This window comes from Podarcis tiliguerta, assembly GCF_965153285.1.
Source record: "Podarcis tiliguerta genome assembly, chromosome: 4".
Taxonomy (NCBI): Eukaryota; Metazoa; Chordata; class Lepidosauria; order Squamata; family Lacertidae; genus Podarcis; species Podarcis tiliguerta.
Window position 1 is genome coordinate 39,531,659 of NC_139537.1, and position 20,405 is coordinate 39,552,063.

General features: G+C 41.8%; 1 protein-coding gene across 3 annotated transcripts; it reads right to left on the minus strand.

The window, feature by feature from the left end:
* Positions 1-3,293: 3,293 nt before the first annotated feature.
* MAEL (maelstrom spermatogenic transposon silencer) lies at positions 3,294-18,894 on the minus strand. 3 transcript variants are annotated; one of them, XM_083438550.1, is made up of 12 exons: positions 18,205-18,894; positions 16,512-16,595; positions 14,593-14,698; positions 10,951-11,106; positions 10,462-10,503; positions 9,376-9,503; positions 8,754-8,808; positions 8,526-8,667; positions 7,377-7,439; positions 6,308-6,440; positions 5,897-5,978; positions 3,294-4,130 (listed from the first exon to the last, which is right to left on the minus strand). In XM_083438550.1, exons 2-12 carry the CDS (start codon positions 16,593-16,595, stop codon positions 4,027-4,029), a joined length of 1,095 nt encoding a protein of 364 aa, XP_083294676.1. In that variant the 5' UTR covers positions 18,205-18,894; the 3' UTR covers positions 3,294-4,026. The 3 variants fall into 3 exon arrangements, with proteins under 3 accessions (XP_083294676.1, XP_083294674.1, XP_083294675.1); XM_083438548.1 differs by lacking the exon at positions 18,205-18,894 and adding an exon at positions 17,741-18,023; XM_083438549.1 differs by lacking the exon at positions 18,205-18,894 and adding an exon at positions 17,513-17,942.
* Between the last annotated feature and the right edge of the window lie 1,511 nt (positions 18,895-20,405).

Here is a 20,405-nt window from a genome sequence, read left to right on the forward strand (position 1 = left end):
GGAATTGCCTGAAAGTGGCAATTACAATAGCTTGCGAGGGTTTAAGTCAGAGCTTGGGAAAAGTGAGGGAACAGAGATAATACAAGGTTAAGTTAATAATAGCATTCTTTGTACTCCTTTAAAGAAGTTTATAAAGCGACTCTCATTAGCTGCTTGGGTATTATCAGGATATCAGGGCTTCATGGATATCGCAGACAATACCTTGCAGGCAGGCAGGCAAGCAATAGCCACTGAATCAAAAGTCTAAATGAGCACTTTCCAAAGTTTCCTCCTCAGATCTCCTCTCAATAAGTTTCCAGCTGTCATGCTGTACAGAAGACTCTTCCTTCAGATGACAAGCTAGTTAGTTCTATGTTTGTCACACTCAGCTATCAGCTAGGAATAAAATTCCCTCGTTTGCAAAGATGCTGCCTGTAATTGCTTTCAGGTGCACATGGAACCAGCTTATTTATACATTTGGCTGCTGATAATTATGCAACGTAGACTAGTTCACAGCCCAGTTGAGTCGTTTTAGGCCTTAGGCCTTATTGCCCAAGGACTTAATTTGTGCCTCAGCTCAATCCTGGAATGTATAAAAACAGATAAAGGACTCATTTACCTCATTACACACAGGGCATTAGGGAGAGGTTTCCAGACAAAGTTCCCCAAAAATTAAACAGTGTATCTACTATTAAAGATACAAACTACAGCTCCATCTAGTTTTTATCCTGAAATCAATGTGTGTGCATTCATTCATTCATTCTGCACCTTTCCCCTAGAACTGGGACTCAAAGCAGGTCACAAAAAGTAGACCAAATACAGATATAAGATACACACAGCTTAACATTTAAAGTTTTTTTAAAAAAAGTAATTAAGCTATATATGGAATTTTTTTAAATATAAAAAACCTATTGATTTGCAGGTTACACTCCCCCCCAGTACAGCACACTATCAAGACCACTTTAAAAACAGTCAATTCTCAAAGACCTCCTGGAATAATAGTCTTTGCCTGGAGGGAGCCAGTCTAGCTTCTCTAGGCAGCAGCCACTGCGAAAACCCTCTCCCCGTTTCCTTTAGATAGCCTAGACCTAAGTCATCCAGGGCTTTATAGGTCAAAACCAGTACTTTGAATTGTGCCCAAAAACAGACTGGTAGCCAGTGCAGCTGTTGTAACAAGGGAGTACTGTGATCTCTATGAGTGCCAGTCAACACCCTGGCTGAAGCTCTTTGAGCCAGTTGAAGTTTCTGAGCACTTTTCAAAGGCAGCCCCATTTAGGGGACATTACTGTGATCTAAATGGAGTGTAACTAAGGCATGTGCCACTGTGGCCAGATCAGAAATCTCCAAGAATGGGCACAGCTGGCACACTAAGCATTTCCCCCCAAGCTCCTTATCAGATACAGTACTTGAGAAGATACCCAAACTCAGCACTTCATACAAGTTGTGATGGGGCTAAATATCGAGACTATACATAGGCCTGCTTCATATATCACCCCTACCCCCTACTGATACTAGAAAGTCACAAAAAAATAGTGGCAGCTAACTTTTCCTTCCTCCCAGCTAACCCAAGCCAGATGTTTCTAGGTAGTGGCAGCAGCAGCAGTACTGGTACAAGAAGTGTGGTAGGGACTGCCATTTGGTACAGCAAACCCTTGGAGCAAAAGCTGCTATATGCTTGCGGCATCTATACATGTAGGAGTATAAGCTCTTGTGTGGAACATCCCTTTGAGGTGAGGTGCCTCAGAGATTCATCTGACAATGATGCCTTCTGCTCAAGAGATTGCTAGGGGAGTTTCTGATTATCTTCCTCGTTCCCTATTTACACAGCTGTGAGTGTAGGCCAACTAATGACAGAATGGAGGTGGCATGATACCTCGAGACCAGCTGAACCAGCCTTCACCTGCTGCAAGCATATGCCCAACTGCAGCCAGGTCCCTACTGGTTTGATTCAACACTCTTCTGTAAGAATTAGGAAGCTACAGGTGTCTACCGTTTCTCTCTCTCTCTCATAGAAAAGGGCCTCAACAAACTTGTTCTTTGTATATCCCATTTTGTAGCAAAAGTACAAAGCAAGCATGGTGGCTGAAGGATAACATAGGGAAGAAACTATACTGCAAATATATATCTGGTGACTAGATAGCGCATGAATAAATACCTGAGACTCTGTCTTCAAGTGCTGCAGAGATAAAAGTAGTAGAATATAAGGCCAATTTCTGTACCCACGAGTGCACCGCAGCACCCACTTTAGTCCAAAACACTTTAATGCATTGGAAACCTCACTGCAGCAAGGAATGGAATGGGTTGCAAGAACTGTGACCTTAACAAGTTACAGAAGCAATTGCATCTGTTTGGACTTTGACAGTGAGAATGAAAGAATTTATAACAGGCAGTCCTCTAACTACAATATCCATGAGAAGTAGAAAAAGCCAGCAGCAGTTGAACAAGGCCAAATTAGTATCCAGCAATGGTTGTCTACAGAAAGGGTGGGGAAGGTTCGGCCCTTCAGATGTTGTTGGAATTACAAATCCCATCAGCCTCAGCAAGCATGACCAGGAGTTGTAGTTCAACAACTTCTAGAAGGCCAAAGGCTCTCCATGCCTGGTCTACAGGACAGATGCAGAACAGAAAAGGGCAGACCACCGCTTCTTGTGGCTTGTAGTTCACAGCTGAAATCACTGAAATGTATCACCAATGATCTACATCTCACCCTCTCACTGGCCTTGGAAGCAGGCCTGTACTGGCTTACAGATGGCCCCCTAACCTAAAACTGCTCCTCATCTCCAGCAAAAAGCCAGAAAAGGTGCAAATCCAGAAACCTGACTCTGTGGCAGATCCAGATATCAACTCTGCAACACAACTTAGTAATTTATTCTACAATTAACAGGGGTTCATTCACCTGTGCATTTTCCAATGTGATTTTTATAGCAACAGTGTCCTACTGCCTTTTACACACAGCAGACTGGTTTCTATGCAAACGAAAGGGCACAAATCTGACATCAGAAATTGCAGTGTCTGCAATTGGGATGGGGGTCAGAGGGAGAGGATTTGATGTCCACTCCCACTGGACCAATAGCATATTCCTTATCACAGCAAGGAAGCAAGGATGCATTTCATACATCTAGTTTCCCCTAAGTTACTTTTACAGATCTATATTCTAGTTACATGTTTCTTCAGTGCATGACAGTCCTTCAAACAATGCAATCTAAAATTTGTTTTCATCTCAGTTTAAATAACTTTAGCACTTGAGTTTTCCTTTTCTGCACTTGACAATACCATACATTCGGAACCACAAAATACAGACAGAACATGCCAAATCAAATTGGAAACAAGTGTTTAATTAAACACACAAGCTGGTCTATCATGGTTAAGATTTAGAAGCTTTCTGTACTAAATGACTGAATGTATGTATAACACAAAAGAAAGGAAAAAAGATGGTTTTAAAACAACTTTTAAAGTACATCATTGTAGTACCTTTATAGAACTTCATAGGTTTTTTTCTTTTGTGAGGGAGATATTACCTGATTGCAAGTTTTACCAAAAAATGTATGTTGCTTCTATTGTTGGCTAATTTAAGGGCTTTATACCAAAACCTTGCCCCTCTGTCAAAAACAATATATAATTGGTACCATACCAAATCCTAGAATAACAAATCCTAGAATTAAAAAAACATAATTGCAACTGGTTCCTTAGCAAAGGTTTACTTCAGTAAGGTACCAGTAGGTGTAAATAGGCTTTGCTCTAAAGAAAAGGCACAACAGAACTTAAAAATCCAGACATCATTTCACAAAGTTGCCCTTCTGGTTTCATTATCTAATCTCTTAACCTACTGACTTCATTATTTCAAGTTTCCCCTAATAATTCCTACATAAAAAAATAATATTTCACAACTCACAATAACATTTGTTATCTTAAAAACTTAAAGATAATATTTAACACATGACAGACCAAGGAAATATAAAGTATTTATATTCCCAAAGATGGTATAAAGTATTTATATTCCCAAAGATGCAGAGCTGTTCTGAATGGGAGGCGCTGTACTGCAAATGTCTAACTGCTGGACTGCTTTGAGACGCTCTCCAGAAACCGGGCAATTCCTCTTCCACGCCTAGTAGTTGTTTCACCTGTTGTTTTCACTCCTGAAGGATGCTGACCTAAGCAAACAATGCATATGTCAATATATAACACAGAAGCCATGATAATTAAATCTTAATTTACACTCAACACCAACAGCTAGATATTTTCTATCATAAATTTCAAAAAATAAGTTCACAGGAGAGTCACAACAGTTTAAGTGGCTTCTATAAAACTGGTAAGGGAAGTGGAATCACAAGGTTTTGCTCTACCTTCTGTGCAAACCCTACAGTTTCTTGCTTTCGATTGAGGCCTTTATAATCATGGAGAAGTGATAAAATTTTATCAAAATAGCCTTGGCACAGTGATCCACATCTAGTAATCTCCATCTTTGGTACTAAAGCCAAGATTGATACCAAGGTGGGTTAAGCCAAGGTGGGTGTTTTCATGTGGCTAAAGGAGATTGCCCTAGTACAAGCAACCATGTCTTGAAGGTGCAGCACCGCAGAGAGATCTGTAACAGAAATGGGTGCCGATATTGAGTGCAACTGCTTAGCTGGCACTTGGGGACCTGTTTTGGAATGCTCATCTCACAGGCCTCTGGCAACGGGAGCAGTTGTCTACTTTATGCTCCTTGCTTTAGGAAGAAAAGACAGCAGTTGTGACCACAGGATTACACGGTGGTTGGTCGTAATGGAGGAAGTTTGCTGCCACAAGTCGAGCACTTAATGTACACTATGGCATTCAACAAGTATCCAGATGGCACAGACTATAGAATTAAACAGGTAAAATTGGGGTGTGTGAATATGGGGGTAGAAAGAGCCTTGCTTCTCTACTGATAAGTTTGAAGGAAGAAAGTTTTGAAGTTGCAACTGCTGTGGTGATCAACAAGGTCTTGGGACCATGTAACACCAGTCTTTAAACATTGGCATTAGCTACTGAGTCAAATTTTAAGGCCTAGGACAAAGTTACCCGAAAGACAATCTTCCTCCTCAATTCTGTAACTTGAGATCTCCTAGTATCTTGACAGCAAGACTTCTCAGTTTTAACACCCCAGTTTTGAAATTCACTTCCCTTGGAAATTCATTTGGTGCCAAACCTACAGTTTTAGATGCCAACTTTTGTCAGGCCCTTTATGCATAATATGCTTGTTATCAAGGAAGGTAAATAACTTGATGGTTTAACTGATTTTAATATTCAACTAAATAAAATCAATGCAGAACCTGCCATGAAGAAGAAGAAGAAGGGTTTGGATTTGATATCCCGCCTTTCACTCCCTTTTAAGGAGTCTCAAAGTGGCTAACATTCTCCTTTCCCTTCCTCCCCCACAACAAACACTCTGTGAGGTGAGTGGGGCTGAGAGACTTCAAAGAAGTGTGACTGACCCAAGGTCACCCAGCAGCTGTATGTGGAGGAGCGGAGACGCGAACCCGGTTCCCCAGATTACAAGACCACCGCTCTTAACCACTACACCACACTGGCTCACATGAGGTCTACAAAGGACAGTATATAAATGATAAAAGTAAGTTATAACGTGAGTGGAGGAGCAACTCACTCAAGGAGAATGCCTTCTTAAAATTTTAGCCAGTATCACTGCAGAGAAATTCTGTGACTGTTTAAACATACAAGCTTCATTACATTTCCTTTATGCAGATATTTTAGTGGTAGACTACAGTGAGCAGGAACACTCAAAACTCCAGAAAAGAATCAGCAAATAATGTGTTTGGACTTATCAGTATACAGGCACATTTTCTTTGACAGAAATACAGGTGTGAAACACTAGTAATGATTCTAACAGCAACTCATTTTCATTATGTTTAATTTTCCAACATAGATAATCGCTCACCAGTACAAGAGGCAGCACCTTGTTCCTCATTAAGAGATTGGAAGTACCTTTCATTTCCAGTGCGCTCAGCAGCCCTCATTTTCTGTAATGCAAAAAAGACAAGATCACCCACACATTCAGAGATAGTCTTTCACTGACTCATTCACCAGGTTTTCAGGACACCCTTGTATACAAAGAAAAGATGGATATAGTGCATAAGGAATATCTGCCTAATGTGCCTATTGATGGATGTATTAATATTCTGCACATAATTAAACAGACATATTGGTCAAATAAAAGTGTTTGTAAAATAATAATTATATGATTATTTTTGAGCATATATCATGATTTCATCCTACATTTCCAAGTACACTCCAGAAATGTTACTGATAAGATATAGAAGAACAAATCTGTTAAATGAACAAGGCTGACCTGGAAACGTCCAGCATCCAGAACCACCATTTTAGGATTTGCTGCGTTTTGGGAGTCCTTCTCACACAAGGGTAAGTGAGATGCAGTCAGCTGGACACAATACATATTGGCTAAGGAATTGCTGATACAGTATCTACATTGGACAAGAAAACACCAACATGAAGATGTGTTATCATTTCCACAAGCTGAACAGAAATTTAAAGACTACATACTACTGGCAATATACTGCACCAAGACCATGGATACAGGAACATAATTTGTGATAGGAGGCAGTGGTTGAACTGTGGGGGCGCAACCAATTTGGGTGAGCTAAAGAAGGAAAATTAGCCAGGAGGCAATAAAAAGCCGTTCCTTTTAGCAACTTCTTCCAAGAGAATAGCAGCAGGAGCCTACAGAAACTGGGACCTGAAGAACCCCTCTGCCATGAGCAGAGACTATAACCTCCCAAAGAACTACTTGCAGGCCCAGGTTATTAAACTGCAGGTATCAGCCTATCAGAGACAGCAGAAAGGGGAAGATCTTTTGAGTTGTCAGAGACAAGTTGCTGCTTCTCAAGCCCCTTCTAGTTAAGGCCTCGGGCAACCAGTTTGGATGTGTTTGTGTCTGTGTGCGTTAAAACTGGTCTCTGCATATGTGTGGCACATCCTCCTCCAAAATAAATAAACCACAACAAAGTTTGCAAATGGAAGGTAAAAAAATTCTTCCTCATGAAAGATACTCAAAATTCAGAGACCTTTTTGGTGGCAATGCAAACCTGAAGTTTTTCCCAACTGATCTGTCTAGTAAGTGACACTTGGAAAACTTAATCAGAAAGAAATATATTTTATTTTATTTGGATCTTTAAAATTCCTTTCTTCCTATAATAGCAGAAGTGCCACAAAATCACATCAGTTGCTCCTTCATTCAAATGGAGCCGACAAAATGCTTACTAAAGAATATCCAAAAGAACCAACAGGTTATACTTGAAAGAGAGACAAGATGACCCCAGACATTGGATATGAAACTAATGTCCAAAATAGTTTTAAGATGCAAAAACATTCTAACATATTCACTGTATTTTCATACTCACGCAATTTTCTTGCAAGTAGCAAGAGCACAGAACACTACATCGTTTTCTTCATGCCACTTGCACCTAAGTAGAAATAACACTTTCATCATGAATGTCGAGTTTCAAATACAGTGGTACCTCGGGTTAAGTACTTAATTCGTTCCGGAGGTCCGTAGTTAACCTGAAATTGTTCTTAACCTGAAGCACCACTTTAGCTAATGGGGCCTCCTGCTGCGCCGCCGGAGCACAATTTCTGTTCTCATCCTGAAGCAAAGTTCTTAACCCGAGGTACTATTTCTGGGTTAGCGGAGTCTGTAACCTGAAGTGTATGTAACCCGAGGTACCACTGTATATGCTTCAACAGTAAGACATTTTCAAGTTCTAGATAAACAACTTACCTTTTTTTTCATCTACTCCACTGTTTGGCATTAGAAACTTCTTCAAGACAGAAACATTAATTTTCCCAACCCACTATCACAAGATAAAGTGCTTTAAGAGGACAATCTAGGGGGTTTGTGGAAGAGAGTAGTGAAGAATGTTCAATAGCTTTTTCTTACATGGCGAGAGAGAATAGAAATAGGCAAAGTGAAACATTTGGTAGAACTCTGAGGCCGGCTGCTCAAAGCTAGGTAGGATTAGAATGTGTGGAGGCACTATCCCACACAGGGTTCCAGTTGAAACTCGCATAATCCTGCTTGGCCTATAGAAGCAAATACCTCATTCAATGATACCCACCTTCATTGTAGAAAAATCTGGCTGTTTAGACTTTAAAAACTACTAAATACTTCAAAATAGCTCTATGGGTGTTTTCAACTAAATTTTACTCAAGAGCAGACCTATGGAAATTAATGAACCAAACACAAGCATATTCATCAATTTCAATGAGTCTAAACCTTAGTTTAATGTCTCAAACTCTTTTCTGAAATGAGTGCAAGGCTTTAGATTAGCATTCAACATGCACGCTTATAGCACCATAATTTATTTGTACCCCACCCATCTGACTGGGTTGCCCCAGACACTAAGCCATAGTTTTGTGTAATGTACAACTATGGAGAATCTGTCAATCACATTTTTTCCTGGTCATAACAGACTCTCATCTCATAGTAGTCAAGTCACTGTGATTCAGGTAGGTACAGCAGTTATTATGATTTTTAGAGCTATATATTATACCTAGTATTGCTGGAGTAATCCCACATGGAGGCATCCAGGGAGTTACACACCCATGCCTTAGAAGGCTCCTTTTGAAGCTTCTGATAATACAGCTCCACAACAAGATCTTCCACACAGAGACTCTCCAGATTATTAACTGTGCCTATTATAAAAAAGTAAGTTTTAGGAGGGGCAGAGACTGTATCTAAATATTAACTTATTTCCTGTTATAAAGGAAAATTTTCTTACCCACTTCTCTAGCCATATGCTGCAGGCACCAGTTGACCCTAAATTGGTCTGAAGACTGCAAAAGAAGTTTTAAGTATACATTATACAATCAAATAAACAGAATTAATAAATCTATACTATATATTCTTATTATAAGACCTCTATGGCTAAGGTTTCCTGATATGTGAGAAAACTTATTCTTGATAAGGGTATCTGCTCCAACACCGAAACAGGAATTTTTCCTGTCTACAGCTGTTTGATACATAATCTGACGAAAGCCAAAAGAACTCTCCATAGGTATTTGGTCTGCCTTGGAGAACAACAATTCAGGAATACAACTATACGCTCTTTTAGGTTGAATGTAGACACCACTTTGTACCAACGAAATATCCTTAAGGAAAGGCCTCAAAACTGGAAATCTTTATGTGAAGCCCTTATGCTATAGAGATTGTCAATGGACAGCTTAAAAGTTAAAACATCTGTGTACTCGAACCTTACTTGAGGTGAGGTCACCTATATTTTTATACACCCACACCACAGCTAACCAGGGAAAAGGCTAACTGAAGCATGTGGGTAGAGATTTTTGTTCTGACCTCTTCTGAAAAGCAGAGAGCCATTAAAGTCTAAAAATGTTACATTATACCTTACAATACACAGGTGGCCAGGCGCCCCACCGTGGCTGAATAAATGAGTATAGCTCACGTAACACAACAGAATGATTTGCAGTTACAAGCTCAAAGCCAGATAGGGGAATCCTATGTGTAGCATCACCTAAGAGAAAATCAAAGTGCCTTGTCAGGGCTTTTCAGAAGAAACACCTTATTTCACAAGCATTTGTACTTTTAACTTTAGTTACAGTTCGCAGGATTAATATATCAGTTTTACTAAAAACCCCTAAATATATCATTCAAGAACTTGTCTGTGTTTTTTTCAAGCATTTTAACATTGCAACAACCCTGTGGGATAGGGTTTATCACCAATGTAAAGGAAGATTGTTAGACCCAAGATGTCTGGTTGAACCAAGTGCAGGTCAGTCAAGGCCTGTCAATGGTTGAACTTCACTAGCTGTCTAGAAAGGTAAATGATTACCCAAGGATCCTATTTATTTACATGCCTGTCATTTACCAGCAGTCCCAAGGCAGCTAATATACTGCCTAATATTCAAGAATTGAACTACTTTGTGTAAAATATTACTGAACCAGAGATTAGGGCAAACCAGACAGCAAACACCACTAACACTGCAGTCCAGATACTTTAATTTCATCTTCCATCCCCAACGATTTGGGCAAGGTGGTGTATGCAATGTCTAACCCTTATTATCTGGAAACACAAGCGAATGACTGAAACCTAAATGAATGCATGAGTATGAGTCTGGTTAAGAGCATAACTTCAACATGTTACTTGGGAAGACATACTAAGCTTTGTTATGGAAACAGGCCCATACAATCTTTAATTTTTTTAATGAGTAGCCAGTCCTTTTAAAGATTGCTTCGCCTTTCTTTTAATAGTTTGTGTTTTTATACTGTTGTAAATTGCTCTGATATTTTATGAGGGTGATATAAAAATATTTTGTATAAATAATAATAAACAAGATACAAATAAAATGCCATAGGATATCTGGCATAAGAACTGTTCTTTAAAATAATTAAAAAATAATTGGAAGTCTATATGTGGGTCATAAAAAAATGCTGCCAATCCAAAGGTTCCACATCTCTTGCCCAATACCTACTTGCTGTCTGGCAATGAAAGCGAAATCCCCTTGGCACCTCTCCTGCAAAAAACCAAAAAGAACACAGGCTTTATTATGCAATACCAAGCTGTCTGTAGGATTTCATGGCTATAACACACCATTTTCTGCTTTCCTACAGAATAGTAAATCAGTGTCCAAATAATTGTCTAGAAGTACAATTTTATTTCTTTATAATGTATCTTTCGTAACACAGAGATTAAAAATGCACAACATACGAACATATTGATTTGGACAGTTCATGTCTTCTGCTGACACAAGGAATGTTTCCAGTTAAGTTTCATTTCTTCATTAAGTAATGCTGTCAATGTGGTTTTGTCCTCTATATGAAGCCATTTTTATTTTTTCATAGTGCAAGAATGCATACAAATTAACTGTCCTGGACAAACAGAATCCTGCATATCTTCTCCCTCCCCCCACCCCCGCACAGATGAAAGACAAATTTCAGCTCTTCTGATTCCAAAAGCTCACCAGGATCTAAAAAATGATGAAACTCTGCAATTATGCCGTCTTTTAGTGAATACTTCACACATCCAATTTCGCAAGGAAGGAAACGTTGTTTGCAATGAGAGGGTAGAACTCCATGGCTGAAGATATTCAGGTAGAAGAATGTGGTTTCAAGTACAACTGAAACAAGATTTTGTATTAAGAATATTAGTGGAGAGTATTTGTTTTTTATTATTACTATAACAAAAAAGTAAAATACCGTATTTTTCGCCCTATAGGACGCACCGTCCCATAAGGCGCACCTAGTTTTTTGGGGGGGAAATAAAGGAAAAAAATTATTTCCCCCCCAGGCGCGGGGTTGGGGAAGCCCGAGCTTCCCCCGACCCCAGCCCCCAAACAGGCAGCTCTCTGCAAGCCGTGGGAGCCCAGTGCTGGCTCCCGCTGCTAGCGGAGAGGTCCGCGAAGACTGGACACGCTGAGCTCAGCGCGCGCGCTGGCTTCAGCATGCAGGCACCTCTCCGCTGCTCTCCGCCAGCAGCGGGAGTGCTCCCGCTGCTAGCGGAGAGGTCCGCGAAGCCTGGACGCACTGAGCTCAGCGCGCGCAGGCTTCAGCATGCAGGCACCTCTCCGCAAGCAGCGGGAGCGCTCCTGCTGTTTGCGGAGAGGTCCGCGAAGCCTGCATTCGCCCCATAGGATGCACCCAGATTTCCCCTTCATTTTTGGAGGGGAAAAAGTGCGTCCTATAGGGCGAAAAATACGGTAGTTGGAGTAAAATGTACACCTGTAGCACTGAAAAAAAATTATGAAACTAAGTCACTTACCTGCAACTCCAATTTCCAGGCAGCCCTCAACCGGACTAGGACTGCATGCACATTATAACTTTGAAGCACATTTCCCCTCTCAAAGAATTCTGGGCACTGTAGTTTATCTCTCACAGAGTTATAATTCCCAGCATCTTGTAGCAAACTAGTGTCCTTGAGAGGGGAAACGGGATTTAAAGAGGTAATGTAGCCAAGTTTTGAATTGTCATGTGGTGTTCCATCCCCAACCTGCTACAGCCACAACAGTCTGCTTATAACAATGCAGCAATCTCATATCATAAAACCAAGGCTAATATCATTCTTTATAATACAAAAGTGGTTAAGAAACCTCAGATAAGACAGTGTCTACACTGAAAAAGTGGTCAATAGTGGTCCACTCCCCACAAAGTAGTAGACATTATCTGTTTAATTACGTATGTTTTTTGGCAGTTGAGTAACAATGGAGGCCATCTCAAAAGATAGTTTTCTGGTAGATCAGAGACTACATTTCCCCTGAGTTGAGCCTAAAAACATCAGAGAAACTTGTCTGGGATGTTGGGATGCAACCTCAGAACTCGCAAAGCCACTGCTGACATCAAGAGAATTGGAAAGTGTCATCTTAGATCTATTGCTTTAAATGTGTCAGTGAATCCTATGTAATACAAGAAAACTCATTCTGTTAAATTTGTTCTGTATGGATCCCTACGCATCCCACATTATACCACCAATGCACTAGGAGAAGTATCACAGGCTTGAGGAAAGCCTGAGTTTGCAAAAGTGCAAAAAAACCAAAATCATACCATCTTTACATATCAACTGGTGGCTAGTCACAGGGGGTGAATCCTTCTAAACCTGCTTAGCAAACTTTCAGCTACTCCCTTAGTTACTGAATGATGTTTTATCCTGCTCTGTAGTCAAAGAAATCCTCCAAAGTGGCTTACAAATCACTACCAAAAAAGTGCCTTGCAGACAGCCATTCAGGCATTACCAGAGAAGTCACCAGGAGATTTTGGATGTTTTATACATTTGGAGAGGGAAGAACGGATGATTTAAAAGCAGCACCATGTGCCAGTAACTGCAACATTACTTGTAAAATGATGAGCCTTGTCACAAATATGCTGCAGTTGAGTGTCACTAAAAAACAATGCATATCTTGGAATATCTGGGAGAACTAGAACTACCTGCCCATGTTAAGAGCTCCACTAGATACTTCATGGGTCACCATAACCATCAAACCAAAGCAAATTGCTTGTACCATAAGCATCAGAAGGACCAAAATGTCATGGACACAAAATGCTGCTCCTGAATGTTCCAATGAACTTTTTGATCAAGGCATGTAGACAACAACTCTTAAGGATTGCATTGGGCTTCAATAACTTCTTATTTCAACATCAAATCCTGTAGCAGCTTTAGTTTCTTATTTGGAGTCCCCACTCTCAATGCTCTATCACCCACTGCCTCTATTCCACCAGGTTCAGTACTTTCACCTCCTCCTTATTTGAACTCTGTCCTGCACTCAGGCTTTGGTCCTGTATGGTTTGGTATGTTTCCGCCCCCATCGTTCAGCCTGGACACTGAGGTCCAGCGCTGAGGACCTTCTGGCGGTTCCCTCACTGCGAGAAGTGAGGTTACAGGGAACCAGGCTGATGGCCTTCTCAGTAGTGGCACCCGCCCTATGGAACACCCTCCCATCAGATGTCAAGGAAATAAACAACTACCTGACAACTAGTAGACATCTGAAGGCCGCCCTGTATAGGGAAGTTTTTAATGTATGTTTTCCTATGGTTTTATAATTTGTTGGAAGCCACCCAGAATGGCTGGGGTAACCCAGTCACATGGGTGGCATATAAATAATAAGGATAATAATTATAATTCATTCTTGCCTCCCCTGAGCTGGTGACCAATTCCCCCACTTCCACACTCCTGATTATAATATTAATTACAAAAGTAAAAACGGAATCTGCATACCACCCTTTATTCATAGATCTGAGCAGTTCACAACATAAAATTACAATATAAAGGTAAAGGTACCCCTGCCCGTACGGGCCAGTCTTGACAGACTCTAGGGTTGTGCGCCCATCTCACTCAAAGAGGCCAAGGGCCAGCGCTGTCCGAAGACACTTCCGGGTCACGTGGCCAGCGTGACATCGCTGCTCTGGCGAGCCAGAGCCGCACACGGAAACGCCGTTTACCTTCCCGCTAGTAAGCGGTCCCTATTTATCTACTTGCACCCGGGGGTGCTTTCAAACTGCTAGGTTGGCAGGCGCTGGGACCGAACACCGGGAGCGCACCCCGCCGCGGGGATTCAAACCGCCGACCTTCCGATCGGCAAGCCCTAGGCACTGAGGCTTTAACCCACAGCGCCACCCGCGTCCCAAAATTACAATATAAAAAACACAAAATACACAATAAAAATAAGAACAATGACAAACCAATAATCCTCCCCAAGCCCCCACCACATTTAAAAGGGTATCGGACATTGATTAGCCAATGGCATGGTTGAAGAGGAACATTTTTGCCTGACGCCTAAAGGTGTATATAGGTGCCAGCTGAACAACCCTGGTGAGAGTATTCCATAAACAGGGAGCCACTGCAGAACAGGCTTGCTCTTGTGTTGCCACCTTCCGGACTTACGGAGAGGACAGACAAAGAAGGACCTTAGAAGATGATCTCAGGATCCAAGTAGGTTCACATGGAAACAGGCGGTTCTTGAGATAAGTAGTCAACTTATATCTTGCCCCCCCCCCCCAATTACCACTCACTTTCCTGGAAGCAACAAAAAAGCAGACCTGCTAGTACAGTCTCCAGTCACAATGAACACATTGCGGTTGGGCAGATCAGGTGAACTAATATAACTATCATTTACCTTTATCACTCTTCCCAAGTGGACCAATGAGGTTTGCAGCAGAAACTCTCTTCTCAGTTTGTGAGGAAGGAAATGTGGGAAGAGGTGGTGGGACTTGGCTGGGTGGCTATGAAAAGTGTAGACAATCCATCAGTTAATCATATATGAATGAAGGGAAAGCAACTACAGTAGTAACCAATTAAAACTGCTAAGACTAATCTTTTCCTCTCCTAGCCCTGTAGAACTGCAAACTATGAGCCAATCACATAACATACACCCCCCTGCCATGAAGTCACCTCATTACAGTGGTACCTCGGGTTACATATGCTTCAGGTTACAGACTCCGCTAACCCAGAAAAAGTGCTTCAGGTTAAGAACTTTGCTTCAGGTTAAGAACAGAAATCGGGCTCCGGTGGCGCGGCAGCAACAGGAGGCCCCATTAGCTAAAGTGGTGCTGCAGGTTAGGAACAGTTTCGGGTTAAGAATGGACCTCCAGAACGAATTAAGTACTTAACCTGAGGTATCACTGTACTGGGCTTACACCGAGGTGACATCTGTATGAACTCCCACTTTCACATAGGTGATGTGCAGCCACACCAGCGGCAGGGGTCCAAATTACCACAATGGAATACTAATGAAGTTTGCCCCTCACAAAAATGGCACCTTGACACAATCCTAGCAGCAACCTTATATATTCTCAAGTAGGATGGAATGAAACCTCACCCAGGACTTTTTTTGCTGGGGGGGACACAGACCTCTAAATATTCTGTGAATCTTTGTACTTCTGTCCATTTACTGTACAGTGGTACCTCTGGATGCAAACGGGATCCGTTCTGGAGCCCTGTTCACATCATGAGCAGAATGCAACCTGCGTCTGTGCGTGCCGCGATTGTGTGTGATGTCATTCTGAGCGCCTGTTCATGTGGTGAAACCTGGAAGTAACCCGTTCTGTTACTTCCGGGTCGCCGCAGGACGCAACCTGAAAAGATTAACTGGAAGCATCTTTAACCCGAGGTATGACTGTATTTATTTTCCTCAATTTGAACTATAAAATGGTCATTTTCTTGACTGAAAATGAGAGTATCCCTAAACTTTTTTTTTTTTTAGATAAAAAGAACTGACCTCACCTATAGACCTTCCATTGTAACGTATGGGTGGGAGTTAGTGTAGTGCAAATCTGCTCTGGATTTTGGACCTTTCCAGAGCAGGTTCTGTGGGGAATGGGAAGAAGAACAAGTGGAAGTCCTATTTCACAAGCAGATTTCAGTTGTGCAAACAAATAGGCATCACTGGACGCCATCATATGCTAAAAACAATCTTCTTGTGGATTATCTATAGTTGAAACTCAGTTACACTGTGATATATCTAATTTAAATATTAACTCACAATTTTCAAGACTAGAAAGTTTACAATTCAGACTTCCCATCTATTTTTACAAGAAGGAAGAAAAAGTAACATACAACACAATCACCAGTTTTAAGGCTCACGTTTTTGAATTATAAATGTTGAGCCCTGCATTCTATTGTTACGTTTGCTTATTAGGTCACATCCACACCACACATTTATTTCCGCCAAAGAATCCTGGGAACTGTACTTTACTCCTCACAGAGCTACAATTTTCAGGATTCCTTGCTGGAACTCACGTGTCTCAAATATATAGTGTGGATGTGAACTTTGTCAAAGGATTCAACCCTCCTATTTCAGGAACAGCTGCAACATAAAAACCTACCTGGCTTGTTTGGAAGGGCTCATTATAATCACAACACCTGTGACTGACCAGCTCACTCAGAACCTTCTTTCAAACACATCAAAGTTACTTTTCTTTTGTTCCCACAGACTATAATGGGATTTTCTTCCAATTTATACTATAATTATATAATTACTAACTTGCCTCTGAAAATATAAAACTGATTTTCCCTATTCCAGATTCATTCATTCACCTCTTTTGTTGCTACTTCTGATTTCTTAGCTTTCCGTTGACGAGCCATTTCTGCATACTTTTCTTTTTGTTCCTCAGTCAGCATCTTGAAGTAAAACCAGTGTAACATAAGGGCTTGCCATTATTTCACTACCATAATTAAAGCAATTCCCCCCATCACTACACCACCAAGATACTGAACACGATGAAGTCAGTTAAGGCTTTTAAGCCTCAGTACTTCCACTGGGAAAGTTAAGAACAATCTTAACTCTCATAGAAGTCAGCCTAACTTTAAAAAGTGATTAACTTTGGGTTGATTGTGCTCAGCAACTTTCCCACCACTCAGAACTTTGCAAGCTTGCCTAGAGGACAGCCCTAGCCTACAGAATTCAATGTGGTTCACACACCAGTAAATGAGTGGTATCCGATATTAGCCATACTCAGAGCAGACTTGGACAACAGTTAAGAAATGTCAATCCATTGATTCCAAAAGGTCTAATCTGAGTACAACTTAGTTGGATATATCCCAGGGTGCTTGTAGCATAACCTGAAGCAAGACTGTTGTACCTAAAGGGTGTAAACCCTGTTCACATACCAAGAATTCAAAGGATTTGGGAAGTCTGCGACCTGTATATCTGCAACCTGCAGTCTGTATATTTCTATGCACTGACTTTAGTCATCTTTCTAGTTTCTCCAATCTTTCACCTATTGGATTATTGCGAATAGCATGGCATGACTACTTTTTCAAACCTTGGCAGATGCCTCTTTGTGCATATGACTAGCAGTGGAAAAAAGACCCATTTGGGAAATGCACCTTACAAGAGTCCACCATTTCTTTACAAACAGGCATTTTTTAAAAAGAGGGCTGAAACCAAACCTAAGTGGTAGGGTAGCCAGTCACTCTCCACTGAAGTCAGCATCAATTTTTTTTTTTTTTTTAAGTTGCTCATTCTAAGCCACCATGAGTCTTTGATAGGAAAAGTGAGGTAAAAAGGGTCTAATTAATGAAAATGTTTTCCTCACATTTGGTTTTTTAAAGTATTTTACAGCATTCATTCTTCAGCTGGGGTGTGTATGGGGGGGTTTAAATTCCCCAAACAGCTTATACGTAACCACTATCGACAACTTGTCCCCCTCCCTCCTTGAGAATCAAAAACACGTTATCCAACTCCATGGAGGGTCTAACACGGCTCCCCACGCCGACCAAGAAGGGCGAGAGAGAGGAGGCCCGCCTCGGCTCGCCCCGCTCACCGCCCAGTCGTCGGAACAGAACGGGATAGCATCCCGCACGCCCGTCACGGCCAGGCCCCGCCGCTTCAGCTCCGGGAGCTTCTCCAGCACGAAGAAATAATAAGCGTTGCGCGCGCCTTTGCGGTTAGGCATCGCGCTCGGAGCAAACGGCCGAAGGAGAGAGGAGCAGCACGTCCGCCTCCTTCCCCTTCTCCCCTCTTATAAAGGAGAGGCCGAACGCCGCGCCGCCCTTTGGGCCCCGCCGCACAGACGACGGAGCCTCCACGTGCGCGCGGCTGGCGGCGAGGGAAAGCCGGGATTCGCTGAGGGGAATGAGAATGATAAAAAAATAAAGTGACCCGAAGTTAGCCAAGCGCATTCTTCTTTTTTCACGTCTTTGAGATTAATTCGCAGGGAAGTTGCAGAGTGTTTTCATGGGGCTGTTGGGTGAAATGCTTTTCTAATAATCTGAGGCCTATACTCACCACGGTGCCTCGGAGCTTGTTTGCTCCTCAAAGGTTTGCCTCTTGTGAATTTCTCCAAGCGAGTCATGGAATTCTTCAAGTTCACCTTCTTGGCTTGCTAAGTTTGACCTGGCATGCCCTGCTATATATTTATTTTGATCGAAACATATTATGAAATTGGCAAGTGGGGGTGGTGGGGGAGGTCAAATGAAAAGTAAGAATACATCCCCATCCAAATAAAGATTAAACATACAAAAAAAGGGAGAGGTATGCATTTGGGCTGATGCATTCACAGTCCCTGGAATGAATTATTGGTATTGGAGGGTAACCTCCCACCCTTTCTTATTTCAGTCATCTTGGCTCATTGGGTTTGAACCTGCAAACTGTATTTCAAGATCGCAACCCTGTTTTCTGAGAGGGCTCCTTGTACTTTTAACTGGACAAACTTTTCTTATCAGTTCATCTCTGCTGGATAAAATTAAATAGCTGTCTGTTAGATTGTGGTTCAAGAACATTTAGATACCAGAATGGGAGTTTAGTTCTTTGCCCCTGTGCAAATAATGTTTATTGCCTCCCTCCTGAAGCTGCAGTCAGCCATGGTGTGGGGAAGATTTTCCTATTCTGTGGCTAATAGCTTCAGGGAGGGAATATTTGAATCCCTGATCCAAACTGGGGATCCCATGGCTACTCTTTAAGAAAGAAAAAGCTGTCGGGATCGCCAATGGAGCTTCAATGTTATCTTTTGTTTGAACCACACTTCAACAGTAACAGAAAGTCCAACTTGAGTATATTCAGTTTGGTTTTAATTGGGACTCTGTATAGATATTCACTTAGCGAACCGCAGACAGGAAAAACAAAGTGTAGTATTACCTGGGTCTACTGCTGTGCATTGGTCATTTTGTTGTTTTGGCTCTGTGCATAAATGCTCCAGACTCTTGAATTTCAGACTGTTTGGCCCCATTAGTTACACTCGTCTCCTCCGTTCTTTAGCCGTGTGTGTGTGTGTGTGTGTGTGTGTGTGTCATAGCTGTCAACTTACAGATTTGAAAATAAGGGGCCAGCAGCCTTGAAAATAAGGGACCAGCAGCCAAAATAAGGGACCTGCAGCCTCACCTGTTCCAGGCACTCCAATCTTCCTGCCCTCCTGCAGTCTGGTCAAACTTCATGCTGGTAGCTTCGAGAACACTGTCCAACCAACTTTGTAAACAGAGGTTCAACTGAATAGAATCTGAATCACATGCACCACAAGGCCTATGCAGCCTCAACTTAAGATGGCTCCCCGGCCTGGCTTTGCACTGCAAACTTTGCAGCAGCACGTGCAACAAAATGGCGTCCAGCATTCAAAAACCCCCTCAGCTTGCATTAACTAGCCACACACAAGGCATGCAAGCTCCACCCCCCCAGTCGTTCTTAGACTTCTTATTGGGTGAGCAACACAGCCAAGCAACACAGTTGGAGCCTCCCTCCTCCCTGGCTGGCAGGGAGGGAGGGAGAGGAGCTGCTTCCTTTGAAATTTAAGGGACATCATTTAAGGGACATCCATCAATAAGGGACAGCAGCGGGACATGGCGCTGGAATAAGGGACTGTCCCTTCAAATAAGGGACACTTGGAAGCTATGGTGTGTGTGTGTGTGTATCTGTATATCTACAGTATATCTATATCTATATAAGTAACCTTTCATGTCTCTGGTGAGGAGGAAGTCTAGTCAGTGCAAATTTATGCAGCAATACATCTGTTAGTCTGACTCTTGTTTTTATTTTTATCTGTAACCCGGTACCCACACAGTACAGATGGGCTTTGCATAGTGAACACCGTAGTCAGAATTTCCAGCAGTTTTTTATGGTGAATGTTAACAAGTTGGGCTCAAGCTGTACCAATGCTGCAGAATCTCTTGTTGTGCATTAGCATTGCTAGTTGCCTCAGCGCATCAGAAAAGTGCAAGCTGAAGCCATAATTGTTAGGTGCAATGTAATGGCATCATACAAAGCTGTTATGTAGAACAAAGTACAACAGAGGCAAGACCGGGTATGAGTCACTTACTAAGGATATTTTTGGCCATCATGCAAAACCTATGCTTGGTATGTTACAGATGAGTTTTCTTAATTTGTCATCATTTGCCAATGTAATTGTCATACATAGTGCCCCCAGTGCATATCTTTGCAGTTTCCCATTCGAATTGGGCACAGTAGGACTCACCCCTAAATTAAATGAAGTCCAAGAA

Excerpts from the sequence above, each read along its gene's own strand:
- MAEL (XM_083438548.1), bottom strand. The coding sequence starts at position 17,872 with ATGCCTAACCGCAAAGGCGCGCGCAACGCTTATTATTTCTTCGTGCTG. Across the intron at positions 16,596-17,740 it reads TCTGTTCCGACGACTGGGCG|ATGCTGACTGAGGAACAAAA; the intron begins GTGAGCGGGGCG and ends TTTTACTTCAAG. Across the intron at positions 8,809-9,375 it reads GGCCACCTGTGTATTGTAAG|TCTTCAGACCAATTTAGGGT; the intron begins GTATAATGTAAC and ends CTTCTTTTGCAG.